General features: G+C 48.8%; 2 protein-coding genes across 2 annotated transcripts; one reads left to right on the forward strand and one right to left on the reverse strand.

The window, feature by feature from the left end:
* Window positions 1-3623: 3623 nt before the first annotated feature.
* On the forward strand, window positions 3624-7239 carry LOC119324206 (lipoxygenase 2.3, chloroplastic). The gene is made up of 6 exons (XM_037597969.1): window positions 3624-4107; window positions 4242-4507; window positions 4618-4855; window positions 4943-5272; window positions 5390-5475; window positions 5566-7239. The coding sequence occupies exons 1-6, from the start codon at window positions 3756-3758 to the stop codon at window positions 6997-6999; spliced, it is 2706 nt and encodes a 901-aa protein (XP_037453866.1). The 5' UTR covers window positions 3624-3755; the 3' UTR covers window positions 7000-7239.
* Window positions 7240-7247: 8 nt separating this feature from the next.
* LOC119324207 (protein STRUBBELIG-RECEPTOR FAMILY 8-like) lies at window positions 7248-14090 on the reverse strand. The gene is made up of 17 exons (XM_037597970.1): window positions 13607-14090; window positions 12973-13120; window positions 12801-12872; window positions 12629-12694; window positions 12468-12539; window positions 12310-12381; window positions 11759-11830; window positions 11607-11672; window positions 11461-11526; window positions 10967-11343; window positions 10406-10665; window positions 9695-9966; window positions 9365-9506; window positions 8782-8921; window positions 8559-8715; window positions 7926-8073; window positions 7248-7852 (listed from the first exon to the last, which is right to left on the reverse strand). Exons 1-17 carry the CDS (start codon window positions 13713-13715, stop codon window positions 7815-7817), a joined length of 2277 nt encoding a protein of 758 aa, XP_037453867.1. The 5' UTR covers window positions 13716-14090; the 3' UTR covers window positions 7248-7814.
* Between the last annotated feature and the right edge of the window lie 1179 nt (window positions 14091-15269).

Below are 15269 nucleotides of genomic sequence, written 5' to 3' on the forward strand. Positions count from 1 at the left end.
AAAAAAACGACCAAAGGAAATTTAACTGGGCCCAACTTGGAGCGAAAACATCTTTATTTTCAACTAAATGTCTTCTTTTGCAAAATTATTCAACTTAATATCTGCCCAAACTAAAACATAAGTAAAATAGCTAAAAATGCAAAGAGTAGAAGCGATGCAATTATGCGATATTCCAAGAGCGAGGGTAGATTTCACGGGTCTTCATGTCCTGAGGACGGTACACGCCATTGTGCGGGACTTGGTGAATTACGAACGGGCCTTTCCATGGTGATTTCAGTTTGTGTTGGCCCTTCTTCTCCTGGATGAGGCCGCAGACATTAAATGTCTGACCTCGCACATGGAGGCTATGGTTGCGGCGCAAGCCTTGTTGGTAGATAGCCGAGCAGTATAGCGCGAGCTCTTTGCCCTCCTCGACGAGGTCATGATCGTCTTATTCTCTCGAAATAGGTTTTTGCACCGCTTCATAAAAAAAGCATACATTGTTTTTTTTTTTGCAAAAATAACTCTTGTATTACTCAAAGTTCAGACTTACAATCCCGCCCAACAATTTCTAGGACCCCTTATGGGCCAGAGCCGGCAAACTATGGTTCAGCATTACAATCTACCAATAGTAGCCCTGAAATGACTAGCATTTTACAATTCCGGCGAGTGTGAGTAATACAAGAATTCCTCTCCCATACTACCAATGATCTCCCTAACGATGAATGAGTGCTTTGACTTGTTGCCAATACCTTACTTGATCATCGAGGTGTCCTCTAGACAATTTGATTCGACATCAATAGGTAGATTGCTCGATTGATGTGCCAATGAAATTCCGTCTTTTATAGCTAACAGTCTGCTTCCAGTGGATGAGTGCAAGTTTAAAAATGTCTGGACAAGCTAAATATGATTGCACCTTCAGAATCCCGGAGAATCATGCCAGTACCCCCTTTGCACTCCAAGTAGGAGCCATCGGTGTTGAGTTTGCTCTTCCTGGTCTCAGTTTGTTCCACGAGCTAGCCGTCGCTGCTTTATCCTTTTCATGTGAATAATGTTGCTGGTGGAAGTTAAACGCTAGCACGGCCTTACCTTTCGGATCTTCATTTGGAGGCATGCTCTGCAAGGCTTGCGGGAACGTGAGGTATCTAGCTAGATACAGAACCGAAGTTATAAACTGGGGGTAGCGGTTTGGAGTGGACGATCTCATTTCTTAGGTGCCAAATTCTCCAAAAGACCATCAGTACCGCATGCGTGTGTCCTCATCTATGCCTGCGTGTATCCTCATCTATGCCTGCTAAGAGATTGAATAGCCAATCTCTGCCTGTGTGCTTGATGCTTGTTCTATCCGACAGTCGCCACTCCGCGGACATGGCTGTCCAGAGACGAACAACATGATTACCGGAGCAAAACATGTGGAATGAGTCCTCTTCCTCACGACCACACACGGGGCACATCGCGGACACTTTCAGGTTCCTCTTAACCTTGTTCGTCCACGTTGCCAAAGAATTCGTAGCCAACGGCCATGCAAAGGGCTGTACTTTCGGAGGAACTGAACAAGGCCATATATCATTCCATCCATCCCGGCTTCCATCGGGCCTAGAACTGGTAGAGGACAGTGCAGAATTTTCTCGATCATCACTTGCGAGTCTTTATGCGCTCCGACTAGTGAACCTGCCATTCTTCTCAGGCGGCCAAGCTATAAAATCTTCCCCCAAGCGAGGAGGAGGTCTTATCTTTTCATACAATAAATTCAAGTGCAGTACAATAAAATAGCCTACTCGTCCATCCACACAAACACGTCCAAAGAAAACATAATAGAAATAAGAAAAATGACTACCAAGTGGCTGTAGTCTCAGGGACCTGCTGCGAGGCGAAAGATCTCGATATCGCTGGGACAGAAGAGATCCGACAGGAGCAGCTGTGATATGCGGCGCTCGACCACGATCCGGGGGGCTTCCGCACCGTCGTGGATGCCCCGAGCGAGAGATCTCAAACCACTGCTGCACGTACCCAGCACACTGTAGACACCGAATGAAAACAAAAATAAGCAAGCGACCGATCATTGCTCGCAACGGAACAAACAACTTTTATCAGTGACATGTGCGACCAAAAACTCTGCTGTTGCACAATAGCGAGGGATCGGCATGCGCGGTACAGGTCCTACCGTGTGCCACACGAGGGTAGCACATACGTGATTTTTGGGGCGCCTGGTACGTACACAGGTTAGGGATTAGACATGGCCAGTAGCCACACATTTCGCGATCACCCAATCACCACCAAGCGAGAAAAAGTCAGCAGAGGCAGATGGGCATTGCTCTAGCACAGAAAATGTCCATATTTACCGACCAGATGTGCCGTACCTTTTCGCCCCCAACAAATGTGCCGTGCCTGGATAGAAGTCCCTAAATGGCATGTCATGTTTCCAAAAAGAAAAAAATGGCACGTCATGTACATGTGGCTGTCCTCCAGTGTGCTCTCTTTTAAGTAGTTTGTTTACTAAAAAAACGCTCGAATAACTATATAAACACCTGCATATAAAGTTCTGTGATGGTCATGTCACGGTCACGTGCATTGGCACATCCCATCAATAATAATGTGAAGGGGAATCAACGTGCGATTGCGTACGTGCTGGACCTGGGGTATCTATCTGAGATGTGTGGCACACGTAAAAGAAGAAAGATTAACCGCGAAGCATGAGACCCTAAGAAAGACCGCGAGGCTTGAGGGGATCTGTGTTTGTGCAAACTTCTCGCACAGATCGACCACGTACACGTCCGGGAGGGGGGATGTGCCAAAATGGGCGGTCACATGCACCGGGAAGTGACAAGCCTACTGATGTATACTTCGTGCGTGACCCCACTACCCTACATCCTACTGATGTATACATCGTGTCCGACCCCGCTGCTGGGTGTGGTGTGGAACGTGCTTCAAGGTTCCAATGTCGCCCTCCTGCTCGTTCAACAAATTTTATGTGGTTTTCTCGAGCCCTAGTCGGTCGACTAGCCAACTTTCTATTGCGCATGCAGCAACTGGCATCAGCGACATTTATTTTGAGATGAAGGAAGTATATATTCTTTAGGCTGCTGGAGCTGCCTACACAAAGATCAAATGTGGCGTTCGCTCAAACTTTTCGTAGAAGAAAATATCTGGTGCACCCGGTCTCAATTGTCATTTTCGAGAATTCAATAAAATCTAAAAAGAAACAAAGGGCATGCAAACAATGAGTAGCGACACAGGAAAGTATTCAAATCCAAACTGAAAGCGCAATTGCGAAACACAAATGATATTGATGGAATTTACAACCAAATCTAGATTAGCTTACTATTCAACACGTGATTTGTCTTTTTTTTCACAAGCTATATTTGAAGTTCTGAACTTTTACAGTGATTCAATTCTTTCCAACACCTTTTTGTAAACGTCTAGACAGGTGCACGCCACATACCATAGGGCGTCATGTACATACACTCTTCAAATGGACATTTTATTTCCAAGACAAATGATTTGGTTAGCTAGCCAGGTACGCAGCTAATCATCGTGTTGCACAGCCCATCACGACTGACACACACACGCACGTGAAACACATCGCCGTGAAGCACCGCAGCCAACAAAATAAACTGACACACATACTACCACGGACGCAGAGCACTTGGGAGAGCCGAGAGAGAGAGGCCGGCCCTCCTAGCTAGCTAGCTAACTAATCAGCATAAGAACAGAAGGGAGAGATCGAACCAGCTCGATCCATCGGCAGCAGCTAGCTAGCCCTGCCCGCGCCAGCCATGATCCATCTGAAGCAGCCGCTGGTGCTCTCCGCGCAGAGCAGCAATGTTGCCTCGCCACCGCTCTTCGCCACGGCGGCGGCCGCGAGCGGCCAGCAGAGGCGGGCGTCCGGCGCCGGGAGGAGCCGCTCTGGGCGCCGGCTCACGGCGCGCAGGATAAGCTGCGCGTCGACCGAGGAGGCCGTCGGCGTCTCGACGTCCATGACGACCAAGGAGAGGTCGCTGACGGTGACGGCCGTCGTGACCGCGCAGGCGCCGACCTCCGTGTACGTCGCCCGGGGCCTCGACGACATCCAGGACCTCTTCGGCAAGACGCTGCTGCTCGAGCTCGTCAGCTCCGAGCTCGACCCCAGTGAGCCTCTCCATCTTTTCTCACCACAACGATAGCATGCAGGACAGGAGAGAGCACTGTGCGTTGCATGCATGCTACAGCCAGCGGTTGATTTGATTTTTCACATGGCTGAGAAAAGTTGCTTCGATGCGTAGAGACGGGAAGGGAGAGGGAGAAAGTGAAGGGGTTCGCGCACATGACGCTCAAGGAGGGGACGTACGAGGCCAAGATGTCGGTGCCGGCGTCGTTCGGGCCGGTGGGCGCGGTGCTGGTGGAGAACGAGCACCACAGGGAGATGTTCATCAAGGACATCAAGCTCATCACCGGCGGCGACGAGAGCACCGCCATCACCTTCGACGTCGCCTCCTGGGTGCACTCCAAGTTCGACGACCCCGAGCCGCGCGCCTTCTTCACCGTCAAGGTAGGCAATTAGCCAACGGCATGCAGCTAAGCTAGCCATGAAGCCACGCTCTCTCCGTGCTTGCTTGGTTGTACTATGGAACTAACCATGGCGTGCGTATGTTGTTGCAGTCATACCTGCCGTCGCAAACGCCGCCGGGAATCGAGGCGCTGAGGAAGAAGGAGCTGGAGAAGCTGCGTGGCGACGGGCACAGCGAACGCAAGTTCCACGAGCGCGTCTACGACTACGACACGTACAACGACCTCGGCGACCCGGACAAGAACATGGACCACAAACGCCCGGTGCTGGGCACCAAGGAGCACCCCTACCCTCGCCGGTGCCGCACCGGCCGGCCCAAGACCCTCTACGGTACGTAACGTAAGCACACCGCCCTTGCTACCTGCTAAGCAATAATCTTGTTCCAAATTCTAACGATTGCCGGTGGTTGTGCTATAGACCCGGAGACGGAGAAGAGGAGCTCGCCGGTGTACGTGCCGCGCGACGAGCAGTTCTCGGACGTCAAGGGGCGGACGTTCAGCGCGACGACGCTGCGGTCGGGGCTGCACGCCATCCTGCCGGCGCTGGCGCCGCTGCTCAACAACTCGCAGTGCTTCTTGCACTTCCCGGCCATCGACGCCCTCTACAGCGACGGCATCCCGCTCCCCGTCGACGGGCACGGCGGCACCTCCTTCAACGTCATCAACGACGTCATTCCCCGTGTCGTCCAGATGATCGAGGACACCACCGAGCACGTCCTCCGCTTCGAGGTTCCCGAGATGCTTGAGAGTGAGCACCGCCGTCCATGCCTGATCCGACAGAGCACGCAGTACACGTACAGTGCGAATCGAGCAGTTAATTACTGTGAGACCACATAGTACATGACATGACTTTGCACTTTTGTAGGGGACCGATTTTCGTGGTTCAGAGACGAGGAGTTCGCAAGGCAGACGCTCGCCGGGCTCAACCCTATCTGCATCCGCCGCCTCACGGTAATTAATCAACCATTTTTTTACAGCCTTTGATCAAGTTGCTTTTAATAAGTTCGCTTAGTTAATTAAGAGAGTGCATGCATGGTGCAGGAATTCCCCATCGTGAGCAAGCTCGACCCGGCGGTGTACGGGCCGGCGGAGTCGGCGCTGACCAAGGAGGTCCTGGAGAAGATGATGAACGGGCGGATGACGGTGGAGGAGGCGGTGGAGAAGAAGCGGCTGTTCCTGCTGGACTACCACGACGTGTTCCTGCCGTACGTGCACAGGGTGCGCGAGCTGCCGGACACGACGCTGTACGGGTCCCGCACCGTCTTCTTCCTGAGCGAGGAGGGCACGCTGATGCCGCTGGCCATCGAGCTGACGCGGCCGCAGTCGCCGACCAAGCCGCAGTGGAAGCGCGCCTTCACGCACGGCCCCGACGCCACCGAGTCGTGGCTGTGGAAGCTGGCCAAGGCGCACGTGCTGACCCACGACACCGGCTACCACCAGCTGGTCAGCCACTGGCTGCGCACGCACGCCTGCGTCGAGCCCTACATCATCGCCACCAACCGGCAGCTCAGCCGGATGCACCCGGTGCACCGCCTGCTGCACCCGCACTTCCGCTACACCATGGAGATCAACGCGCTGGCCAGGGAGGCGCTCATCAACGCCGACGGCATCATCGAGGAGGCCTTCTGGCCGGGGAGGTACTCCATCGAGCTCAGCTCCGTCGCCTACGGCGCGGCCTGGCAGTTCAACACGGAGGCGCTGCCGGAGGACCTCGTCAGCCGGGGGCTGGCCGTGCGCAGGGACGACGGCGAGCTCGAGCTCGCCATCAAGGACTACCCGTACGCCGACGACGGGCTGCTCATCTGGGGCTCCATCAAGCAGTGGGCGTCCGACTACGTGGACGTCTACTACAAGTCGGACGAGGACGTGGCCGGCGACGAGGAGCTGCAGGCGTGGTGGGAGGAGGTGCGCACCAAGGGGCACGCGGACAAGAAGGACGAGCCGTGGTGGCCCGTGTGCGACTCCAAGGAGAACCTCGTCCAGATCCTCACCATCATCATGTGGGTCACGTCCGGCCACCACGCCGCCGTCAACTTCGGGCAGTACCATTACGCCGGGTACTTCCCCAACCGTCCGACGGTGGTGCGGAGGAACATCCCGGTGGAGGAGAGCCGGGACGACGAGATGAAGAAGTTCATGGCCAGGCCGGAGGAGGTGCTGCTGCAGAGCCTCCCCTCGCAGATGCAGGCCATCAAGGTGATGGCGACGCTGGACATCCTCTCCTCGCACTCCCCCGACGAGGAATACATGGGAGAGTACGCCGAGCCGGCGTGGCTGGCAGAGCCCATGGTGAAGGCGGCATTCGAGAAGTTCAGTGGCAGGCTCAAGGAGGTGGAGGGCACCATCGACCAGCGAAACAACAACCCGGAGAACAAGAACAGGTGTGGCGCCGGCATCGTGCCGTACGAGCTGCTCAAGCCGTTCTCAGAACCAGGGGTCACTGGGAGGGGCATCCCCAACAGCATCTCCATCTGACTGTGGCCCCAGGACAAGATATCACTGCATGTAGGATTAGGAATAAGATGTGCACCATGTACGCACCCAGCAGCGATTGCTCCCGTCCCGTGCATGACAGGGGCCGGGAGAGGCATCTACTAGTGTGTTCCCGCTATTGTATGCCGTGAATTAGTAGTACTAATAAGGTTATTTGAATTGTGACCTCATCGAATCCTAATTAGGTAAGAAAGAGTGGGCATCTACATGCATTCCTGGACAGATCATACTGTACCGTATCATTTGGAGCACGCCATACAAAACAAAACAATCACATCAAGACATGTGAACCGAGCAGCATTGTAAGATCAGGACCAGCCCACATCAGATCCTGTGTTTGGGGCCAGTGTCGACTGGCTAACGAGCTTCTTGTCCACACATTTACAAGACTGAAGGGACATATAGACAGAACTACATAAGTGGAGAATGGGTATACGTGGATCTGCCCCTTGGAATCACTACTTACAAGAGCACTCCTAGCAGCACCCCATGTGAGCCAAACTGAGTCCAACCAAGCAATACATGAGACAAAACGCTAATAATACTGATTGCCATGCTTCCATAAATTTTCAACCAGAGTGAAGCAGGGGAGCAGAGTTTACTTTTCTTACTTCCACATAGTCGAGCATCGCATGGTGTCTTCTGCAGTCGGCACGTCTCAGTGCAGTAATTTTGGCTGTCGTCAATTGGCATCGACAGAAACTTGTAAAGAGCTGTGACGCTTCATATACTCGGAGCTACCTCGACAACACAAAGTATAACAACATCTGGCAAAATTTGAGAAGAGCATGTCTTCGTCACCGGGAGATGCAGCTCTCAGTTGCACCCTGGCTGACTGATCAGAGCAATCAAATCAAGACTAAGATGTGAAGAGTATAAGAAAGAAGCTGCACTATCAAGTGAGTTACCCGTGGAAGATGGCTCAAAATACGGTCGGGTTGTTATGAAAGAGGGGTCCTGAGCATCAGCCTCCAACTTATGTATCGTGTTGCTCTCGACAAGCTTTACTAATTTGTCTGTTATGACTTTCATCGGCGGGCGGGAATCCGGTGACTGCTGCATTGAAGGAAGAAATAACATAAGTATCGCTCGAAGCATGGATGTGCGGGTGCGGTCACTTAATAGATTATGTAATACTCGAGCTGTCAGTTGTCCGGTGCACTATGTAATATCTTTTGTTTCTATTTCTTTTTTTCTTTTGGGGTGCCGTTTGGCACATGCTTGGTGACTTTGTAAATATTTAAGGCTCTGTGCATCAATTTTTTATGAAGAGTCCAGGAGACAATAAAGCTCTTCCTTTAACTAAAGGAGGAAGTACTGCTCGTAGAAAATTCTCCTGAAATACAGTTGGTGAATGCAGTGAGCATTAGACATTGTAGTGGCTTTAGACATTTCAGCTATAATACCTTTCGTTTCTATTAACATGTTCTAAGCATTTACCATAGCAGCATGGGCAGTATTTGAGTTTTCACCTTGATAGCTGCCAGCAAGGATAAGAAACTATAGAACAAAGTGTACCAGAAAAGAGAATGGAAAACTACCTTGATGCAAAGCAAGATGATGTTGCCTAATGCAGAAATAGCTTTAGGTGGCATAGAGCCACGTATTCTTGGATCCGTTATTCTTCCCAGAGAATTAAGGTCATAGAGATGAGGGGATGCCCAATCAACTAGAAACTGGTCATTTGGCCCTCTTGAACTGAAGAAGACAATAAACCTTCAGTAAACCAGACTGCTAGTAGCACAAGTGCAAGTGATAACATACCTGTCAAAAGCCTTTTGCCCAGTCAAAAGCACAAGCAATATCACGCCAAAACTGTAAATATCAGCTTTGATTATATCTGTTCCTGAACCATTAGCCTCAGGAGCAGCATAGCCTTTAGCACCACTGAGGGCTTCTGAATCCTGCTTCCCAAATGAGGAAATGTTAAATGGCCAACAAATCAATTTTATTTTATATAGTGCAGTATATCATTCAAACTGGATAAATCAGATGCTGCGGCCTATTGTGTATATTTGGATGGGCATGACATGGGTAGATTAACGGGTTTCAATTGGTTAGAGGGGAATCTCTCCTATGCAAATATCACCCCAAAACTTCAGAATTACCACATGTTACATGTACGAGTGTTCGGTAATCTAGCTTGACACTGAATAAGAAAATTATAATCTGAGAGAGAGAGATAGAGCAGTTCTATGTTTTAGGTTCTAATGCATCCATCCCTCTCAAATTTGAATCCCAGATCATTCAAGTGTCCTCAAAGTGATCAGGTAAATTAACGGCATCAGCATGCTTTCTTGAAAAGATCATAAAGTAGCAATACTATCCTTGGTTACCGAGCACTGACCATTCTTGTGGCGCTGACAAAATGGCTGAACTTCGCTAACCCACAGTGACTGAGGTAGGGCATGAGCTGAGCGTCAAGTAAAATATTTGTAGCTTTAATATTTCCATGGGCAAATGGAGGGGAGCACATCAAATGTATGTATCTGCAGAGAGCTAACATAGATATAAAAATCCAGAAATTCCAATTCCAGTATAAAAGTTTACTAATTTTTCATGTGTGCAACTAAAATATGAAAAATAATACGAGGTAGGTGTAATTAATTACTCTGCAGCACAAAATAAAACTGATTAGACGATTTGGTGGGAACCCAATGAGACAGAATGTACTTACTCTAGAGCATAGGTAACCCCAAGAGCAATCTTCATCCGAGCTTTCCATGACAAAGCCCTCGACCTTGTGGCTGCTGAAAACAGAAGATCTTCAAGAGAACCATTTTCTGCATACTCATATAAAAGCACACAATGCCCAAACTCCACACAGTAGCCCACAAGCGAAGATATATTAGGGTGCTTTAATCTGGACATATTCCCAAGAATGTCCATGAGCTCATCTTGTTCTGATAATGATAAATCTATCATGTTGATCTTCTTGATAGCCAGCAGCTGTGCATACAATGAGAAATGCATGACGTAAAATATACATAACAAATGACTTGTACAAATTTGATACCTTCGCAACTTAGGAAAATGACTATCTAATAAACCACTGAAACCATTTCTAAAAAATAAACCACTGAAAGAAAATCACAGTTTTAAAAGTGACATGTGAGACTAAGAATGGCGTGCTCCTTGTACGTTGACCTTATCAAGACAACAAGCATGAGCATAGCTACAGCCCTCAATACTGCATGATGAGATGTCTTGTCGATGAGGAAACGAAAGGGTTCGATTTAGTTTAGTCAATAAAACCAGATAAAGAAGTCAGCTATTAGGAATCTAAAATACAAGCTACAGAAATTAGACTTGAGAGCTTATTCTAGAATAACACATCAATAATATAGAAAGTTAATAATGATACGTTTCTTATGATAAGAGACCATACCTGCCCATCAGGAAAATCACCTCTGTAAACTCGGCCAGTGAAACCTTCACCGATAAGGCATTCTTCATTGAAGTTCCGGGTAGCCGCCATAATGTCAACTGCCAGAAACTGTTTTGCAGGTGCAAGATTTTTAGATGTCTTAGCCCAACTTTTCCTTTTCGGAACTCTTCCAGGTATAATGCTATCATTATTGCTAGAGGAAGTATCATGGCCAATCATAAGAGAACTCCAAGAGTTCAGGACCTCATTTGCTTTAGGGACTGCAATTGACAAATGAATTTTAATTAAATGGAAGAATGCAAGTCTGGCCTAATAAAACATTAGAATGCAGTATGCGAAGTTGAAAACAATATGTATGTGGATGAATTTGATATGTCATTTCATGAATAAGCATTCAAAAGTACAAGGGTTTAGGATCAATGATTACTGTCATATTTTACAGTAGATTAATGGTGAGTGATAAGAATAACCGAAACAAACAGAAATATTTGTATGATCAATTGACAATCAACTACCACTGCATAAATTGGTTTGAAGAAACTAATAAAGTGCCAGTGCTACCTCCTTCCAAATTGGCTGGTAAAGACTTGATATTGTCAGCGGTGCTCTTCGGGCCACATGTACCACCTTTCCGGCTTTTCAGAACCAATCCAACAATGAAGAGTGCAAACATTGTGCAAACAACGCTAGCTATTGCAGCAGCTGTCACTCGAGAGTGTGACTTCCTATGGTGGCTAGGACTCTGCAGAGAAGCGTAGCTCACAAAAGGTTGCAGAGGTTTCGGCCCGCGCTTCGAGTTCTGCTTGACAGCTGGTGAAGGTGGAGGTGGAGGTGGAGATGGAGGTCGAGGATGATGTGGGGGTGGAGGTGAATGAATGGTCCTAGAAAATGAGGACGATGAAGGTTTGAAACCTGGTTGAAAATGGTTCCCATCAATCCTGGAATATTGACCAGAAGGTTAATCACATATTGTACTAGATATGAAGTCAGACATACAGATATGCACAAGATCCTCAAGGGTGACAGGGAGGGCAATATATAACAGAGTTCAGTACCTCAACTCAGAAATGAACTCAAAAGTTCCAGGCACATAACCGCTGAAGTGATTATTCTCAATGTTGCTGCAAGAAGTTGATGATCATCAGCATTAATTGATAAGATGGAAAATAAAGTATAAATGCAGCCCAGTCAAACTTCTTACAGTGCTACCAATGGAAGGTCTGCTAACAAAATCACAGATCCGGTAAACTCATTATGCTGTAAATAACTGCAAAAGCATGCAAGGAAACTTTTGATTAGACATTTCCTACGCTGTGTGTGCATGAAATAGCACAGAAGGGACATCATTATTACAGATAGTGAAGGTTGTTCAATGAACTAAATGATCTTGGCAGGTCGCCATCGAAAGAGTTGAATGACAGGTCCCTGAAAGCATCGAGGGAACAAATATGAGTCTGAGTGACAGAAAGATCAAAATACTAAAAGATCTGTGACTACAATACTTTTGAAAAATAGTGTATCAGAGCAAGAAAGATGCAAAAAGTACTTTAGCTTCAAAATGTGTGTGTGCATGTGTTTGTTCCATTGCGATTAAAAATATGTGGTTTTATTAGCATAAAAATGAGCTGAAAGATTGTTTTAGAACAGATCTTTGGACAAAAAGAACTGCAAGAAGTTTAGAACAACTTGATGCACACGACGCATTTCACTTGGCAGTTGCATACTATTTGATGATTCATTTAGTGGTATACTGAATGGAGATGTTCCAGGTTACAAATCTATGCAAGATAGGCTGCAACCAGCATGTTGCAGGTCAAAGTGCAACGAAATAACTCATTTATTTCACAAGAGATGTATGTTTCAAAGTGATGAAGTAATCATTAATCAAGATATGGGAACCATACATTGTAACTAAGCTTTCCATGTTAACAAAAACATCACCAACTATTCCAGAGAGCTTATTATAGCTGAGATTCCTGCAATCGAAATTACAGATCAATCAGTTGATTCTGCAACCAAATTTTGAGAAGGAAGTGCTCCAATTGCCAAACAATCAACTCACAGATATTTCAGGGACTGCAAATATGGTAGTGATGGTGGTATGTTTCCCTCAAACTTGTTAGCTGCAAAATTTCTGCAATAAAACACCATACCATACATTTATATTTAAATGTATTCGACCCAGCTTAAAGAGGGTAGGCAAAAAGGACAAGAAGAATATACAAGTATTCCACATTTGGAGGCAAAGTGGGTGGGATTTCACCAGCGATGTTGTTGAAGCTCACATCCCTACCATCATGAGGCATCAAAGCACCAGGAACCAAAAGAATTGTGTCAAAATTGCAGAATCATGATCGGTTAACAGATAGCACAAATTTTGTATAAGGAAGCTTACAGCTCTTTTAAAGAGTGGAGTTTGAGCAGCTCTGGGCCAAGCCAGCCACCAACCCCAAGCCCACTAATATTTCTGCATGGAAGTAACATAAAAAAAAGCAAAAATAAAACAAACATTCCTATAAATTTACAGGCAAAACTGGTTGATAAGTTAAGAATTGAATGGGGATTACATAGCCACGACACACGAGTCCTTGCAAAAGACCCCATGCCACGATCCATGTTCCCCATCGCCGCCGCAGGGGTCACCACCCATGGATGTCCACCCAGAAAGCTGCCATGGCGACTCCAGTGCGCGATATAGTGCCCAGATCCCGATCGCTGCATGTAACCAAAGAACAGTAACAAAACAGTAAACCTGTTAGAAAGCACCAACATACAGACAGAAAGCAGGATAGCATCACACACAGCCATTGCACAAAGGGAAGCACTTACAAGCACAAAAACATGCCCACTCTTTTTTTCCACTACATAAGTACATCATCGATGCGGTAAGACAAGCTATTTTCAAGCACTAACACACACATGTGCCCATCACGTAACCATATCCAATGACCCCAGATCTGAATGTTTATGCGAGCGCGTACAGGCACGAGCAGAAGCGCGCGCAAGCCAGACTTTGCACGCACGCACGCGCACCAATCCACCAGCGCGCAAGGCTCCCGCGCTGCTATACAAACCAGACCACACGTGTGCGCACGGCACAGAGACCCAGCGACCGCAATCACAGGCGCGCTCGCGCGCGCAGAGTAGAGGCGTCGCGGGGTAAGAGGTCGATCGCCACGGGTGATGGATGAGAAATCGTACCGTCGGAGGGATCAGTGAACGACGCGGCGGAGGAAAACGCGGCCCACAGCACCACCGCGGCGAGGAGATGACGCGCCGCGGCCACTCCGACGCCACGCGCGCCCCACATCCGCGCCGGTTCCAGCGAAGGCGGAGCTAGAGGATCCTGCCGCACCGTCTCCACACAGCATAGGGTGTTCTAGAAGCTTCAGGAGATCCGGGCACGACGCCGCTCAATCGAACTCCTCGCCCAAATCCGCGACGATTCCCCGCGTGATCGCGGCCGGACCGAGCAGTGCAGGCGCGAATCGGAGAATCCGGGCGACCGGAGCGGGTAGGAATCGCCCGCAGAGGCCCGCGAAGCTGCGGGGATTCGCTCGCTTCGGTGGTGAGGGTTTAGGGTTTTGAAATGGACCGGAGGCTTCTGTGTTTTGGGAGGGAAGAGGAAGGAGGAAGGGGAAGAGAGAGAGGAGGAAGAGAACAGAGGTGGTCAGCTCACGTGACGGGCGCGTGAGCGGTAGGCCGTTACCGGGTGGGATGCGTGGAGGGGTTTGAGGCGGTGGAATTGGGCGGGAAGGAGAAGGGTGGAGAAAGAAAATAACGTGGGTCCGTATATAAGAGCAACTTTAGCAGAGTCGTCATATCACTTTGATTATTGTAATGATCGTTTTTACGATAAAATGATCGAAAAGGTCATGTTAGTAGGGTCATCATGTTCTCCTTGAAACTCTATATTTGACAATTGTGGGGTTGTATTTGGAGCGCACTCCATCCGAAAAAAGGATTGCCGCGAAAGACATTTCCCCTTCATGTTGTTTTTCCAACCGCGTCGCCGCTTCTTCTTCTTTGTCATAGCTGTTGGGGAACGTAGCAGAAATTCAAAATTTTTTACGCATCACCAAGATCAATCTATGGAGTAACTAGCAACGAGAGAGAGGGGAGTGCATCTTCATACCCTTGAAGATCGCGATGCGGAAGTGTTGCAAGAACGCGGTCGATGGAGTCGTTCACTAAGCGATTCAGATCGCGGCCGAATCCGATCTAAGCACCGAACAACGATGCCTTCGCGTTCAACACATGTACAGCCCGGGGACGTCTCCTCCTTCTTGATCCAGCAAGGGGAGAGGAGAAGTTGAGGGAGAGCTCCGGCAGGACGACGACGTGGTGGTGGAGCTTGCAGTTCTCCGGCAGAGCTTCGCCAAGCACTACGGAGGAGGAGGAGGGGTTGGGGAGGGAGAGGGCTGCGCCAGGGGAAGGGTGAAGCTCCCATGCGCCTCCCCACTATATATAGGGGTAGAGGGGGCTGGTTTCTTGCCCTCCAAGTCCATTGGGGCGTTGGCAAAGGTGGGAGGAAAGAAGTCCCATCATTTCCTTCCCCATCGATTGTTATCCCCCTTTTTTAGGGATCTTGATCTTATCCCTTCGGGATATGATCTTATTCCTTCTAAGGGGGGATCTTGGTGCGCCTTGACCAGGGGTGTGGGGCCTTTCCCCCACTACCCATGTTCATGTGGGTCCCCCCATGCAGGTGGGCCCCACTCCGGAACCTTCTAGAACCTTCCGGTATAATACCGAAAAATCCCGAACATTTTCTGGTGGCCAAAATAGGACTTCCCATATATAAAAATTTACCTCGGGACCATTCCGAGACTCCTCGTGACGTCTGGGATCTCATCCGGGACTC

Source organism: Triticum dicoccoides, chromosome 6B (genome assembly GCF_002162155.2).
Source record: "Triticum dicoccoides isolate Atlit2015 ecotype Zavitan chromosome 6B, WEW_v2.0, whole genome shotgun sequence".
Lineage (NCBI taxonomy): Eukaryota > Viridiplantae > Streptophyta > Magnoliopsida > Poales > Poaceae > Triticum > Triticum dicoccoides.

Coding starts and splice junctions, on each gene's coding strand:
- LOC119324206 (XM_037597969.1), top strand. CDS start 3,756: ATGATCCATCTGAAGCAGCCGCTGGTGCTCTCCGCGCAGAGCAGCAAT. Junction 4,108..4,241: donor CAGCTCCGAGCTCGACCCCA/GTGAGCCTCTCC, acceptor TTCGATGCGTAG/AGACGGGAAGGGAGAGGGAG. Junction 4,856..4,942: donor CCGGCCCAAGACCCTCTACG/GTACGTAACGTA, acceptor GTTGTGCTATAG/ACCCGGAGACGGAGAAGAGG.
- LOC119324207 (XM_037597970.1), bottom strand. CDS start 13,715: ATGTGGGGCGCGCGTGGCGTCGGAGTGGCCGCGGCGCGTCATCTCCTC. Junction 11,527..11,606: donor GACCTTCCATTGGTAGCACT/GTAAGAAGTTTG, acceptor AACTTCTTGCAG/CAACATTGAGAATAATCACT. Junction 8,922..9,364: donor TTGTCAGCGCCACAAGAATG/GTCAGTGCTCGG, acceptor TTTGGGAAGCAG/GATTCAGAAGCCCTCAGTGG.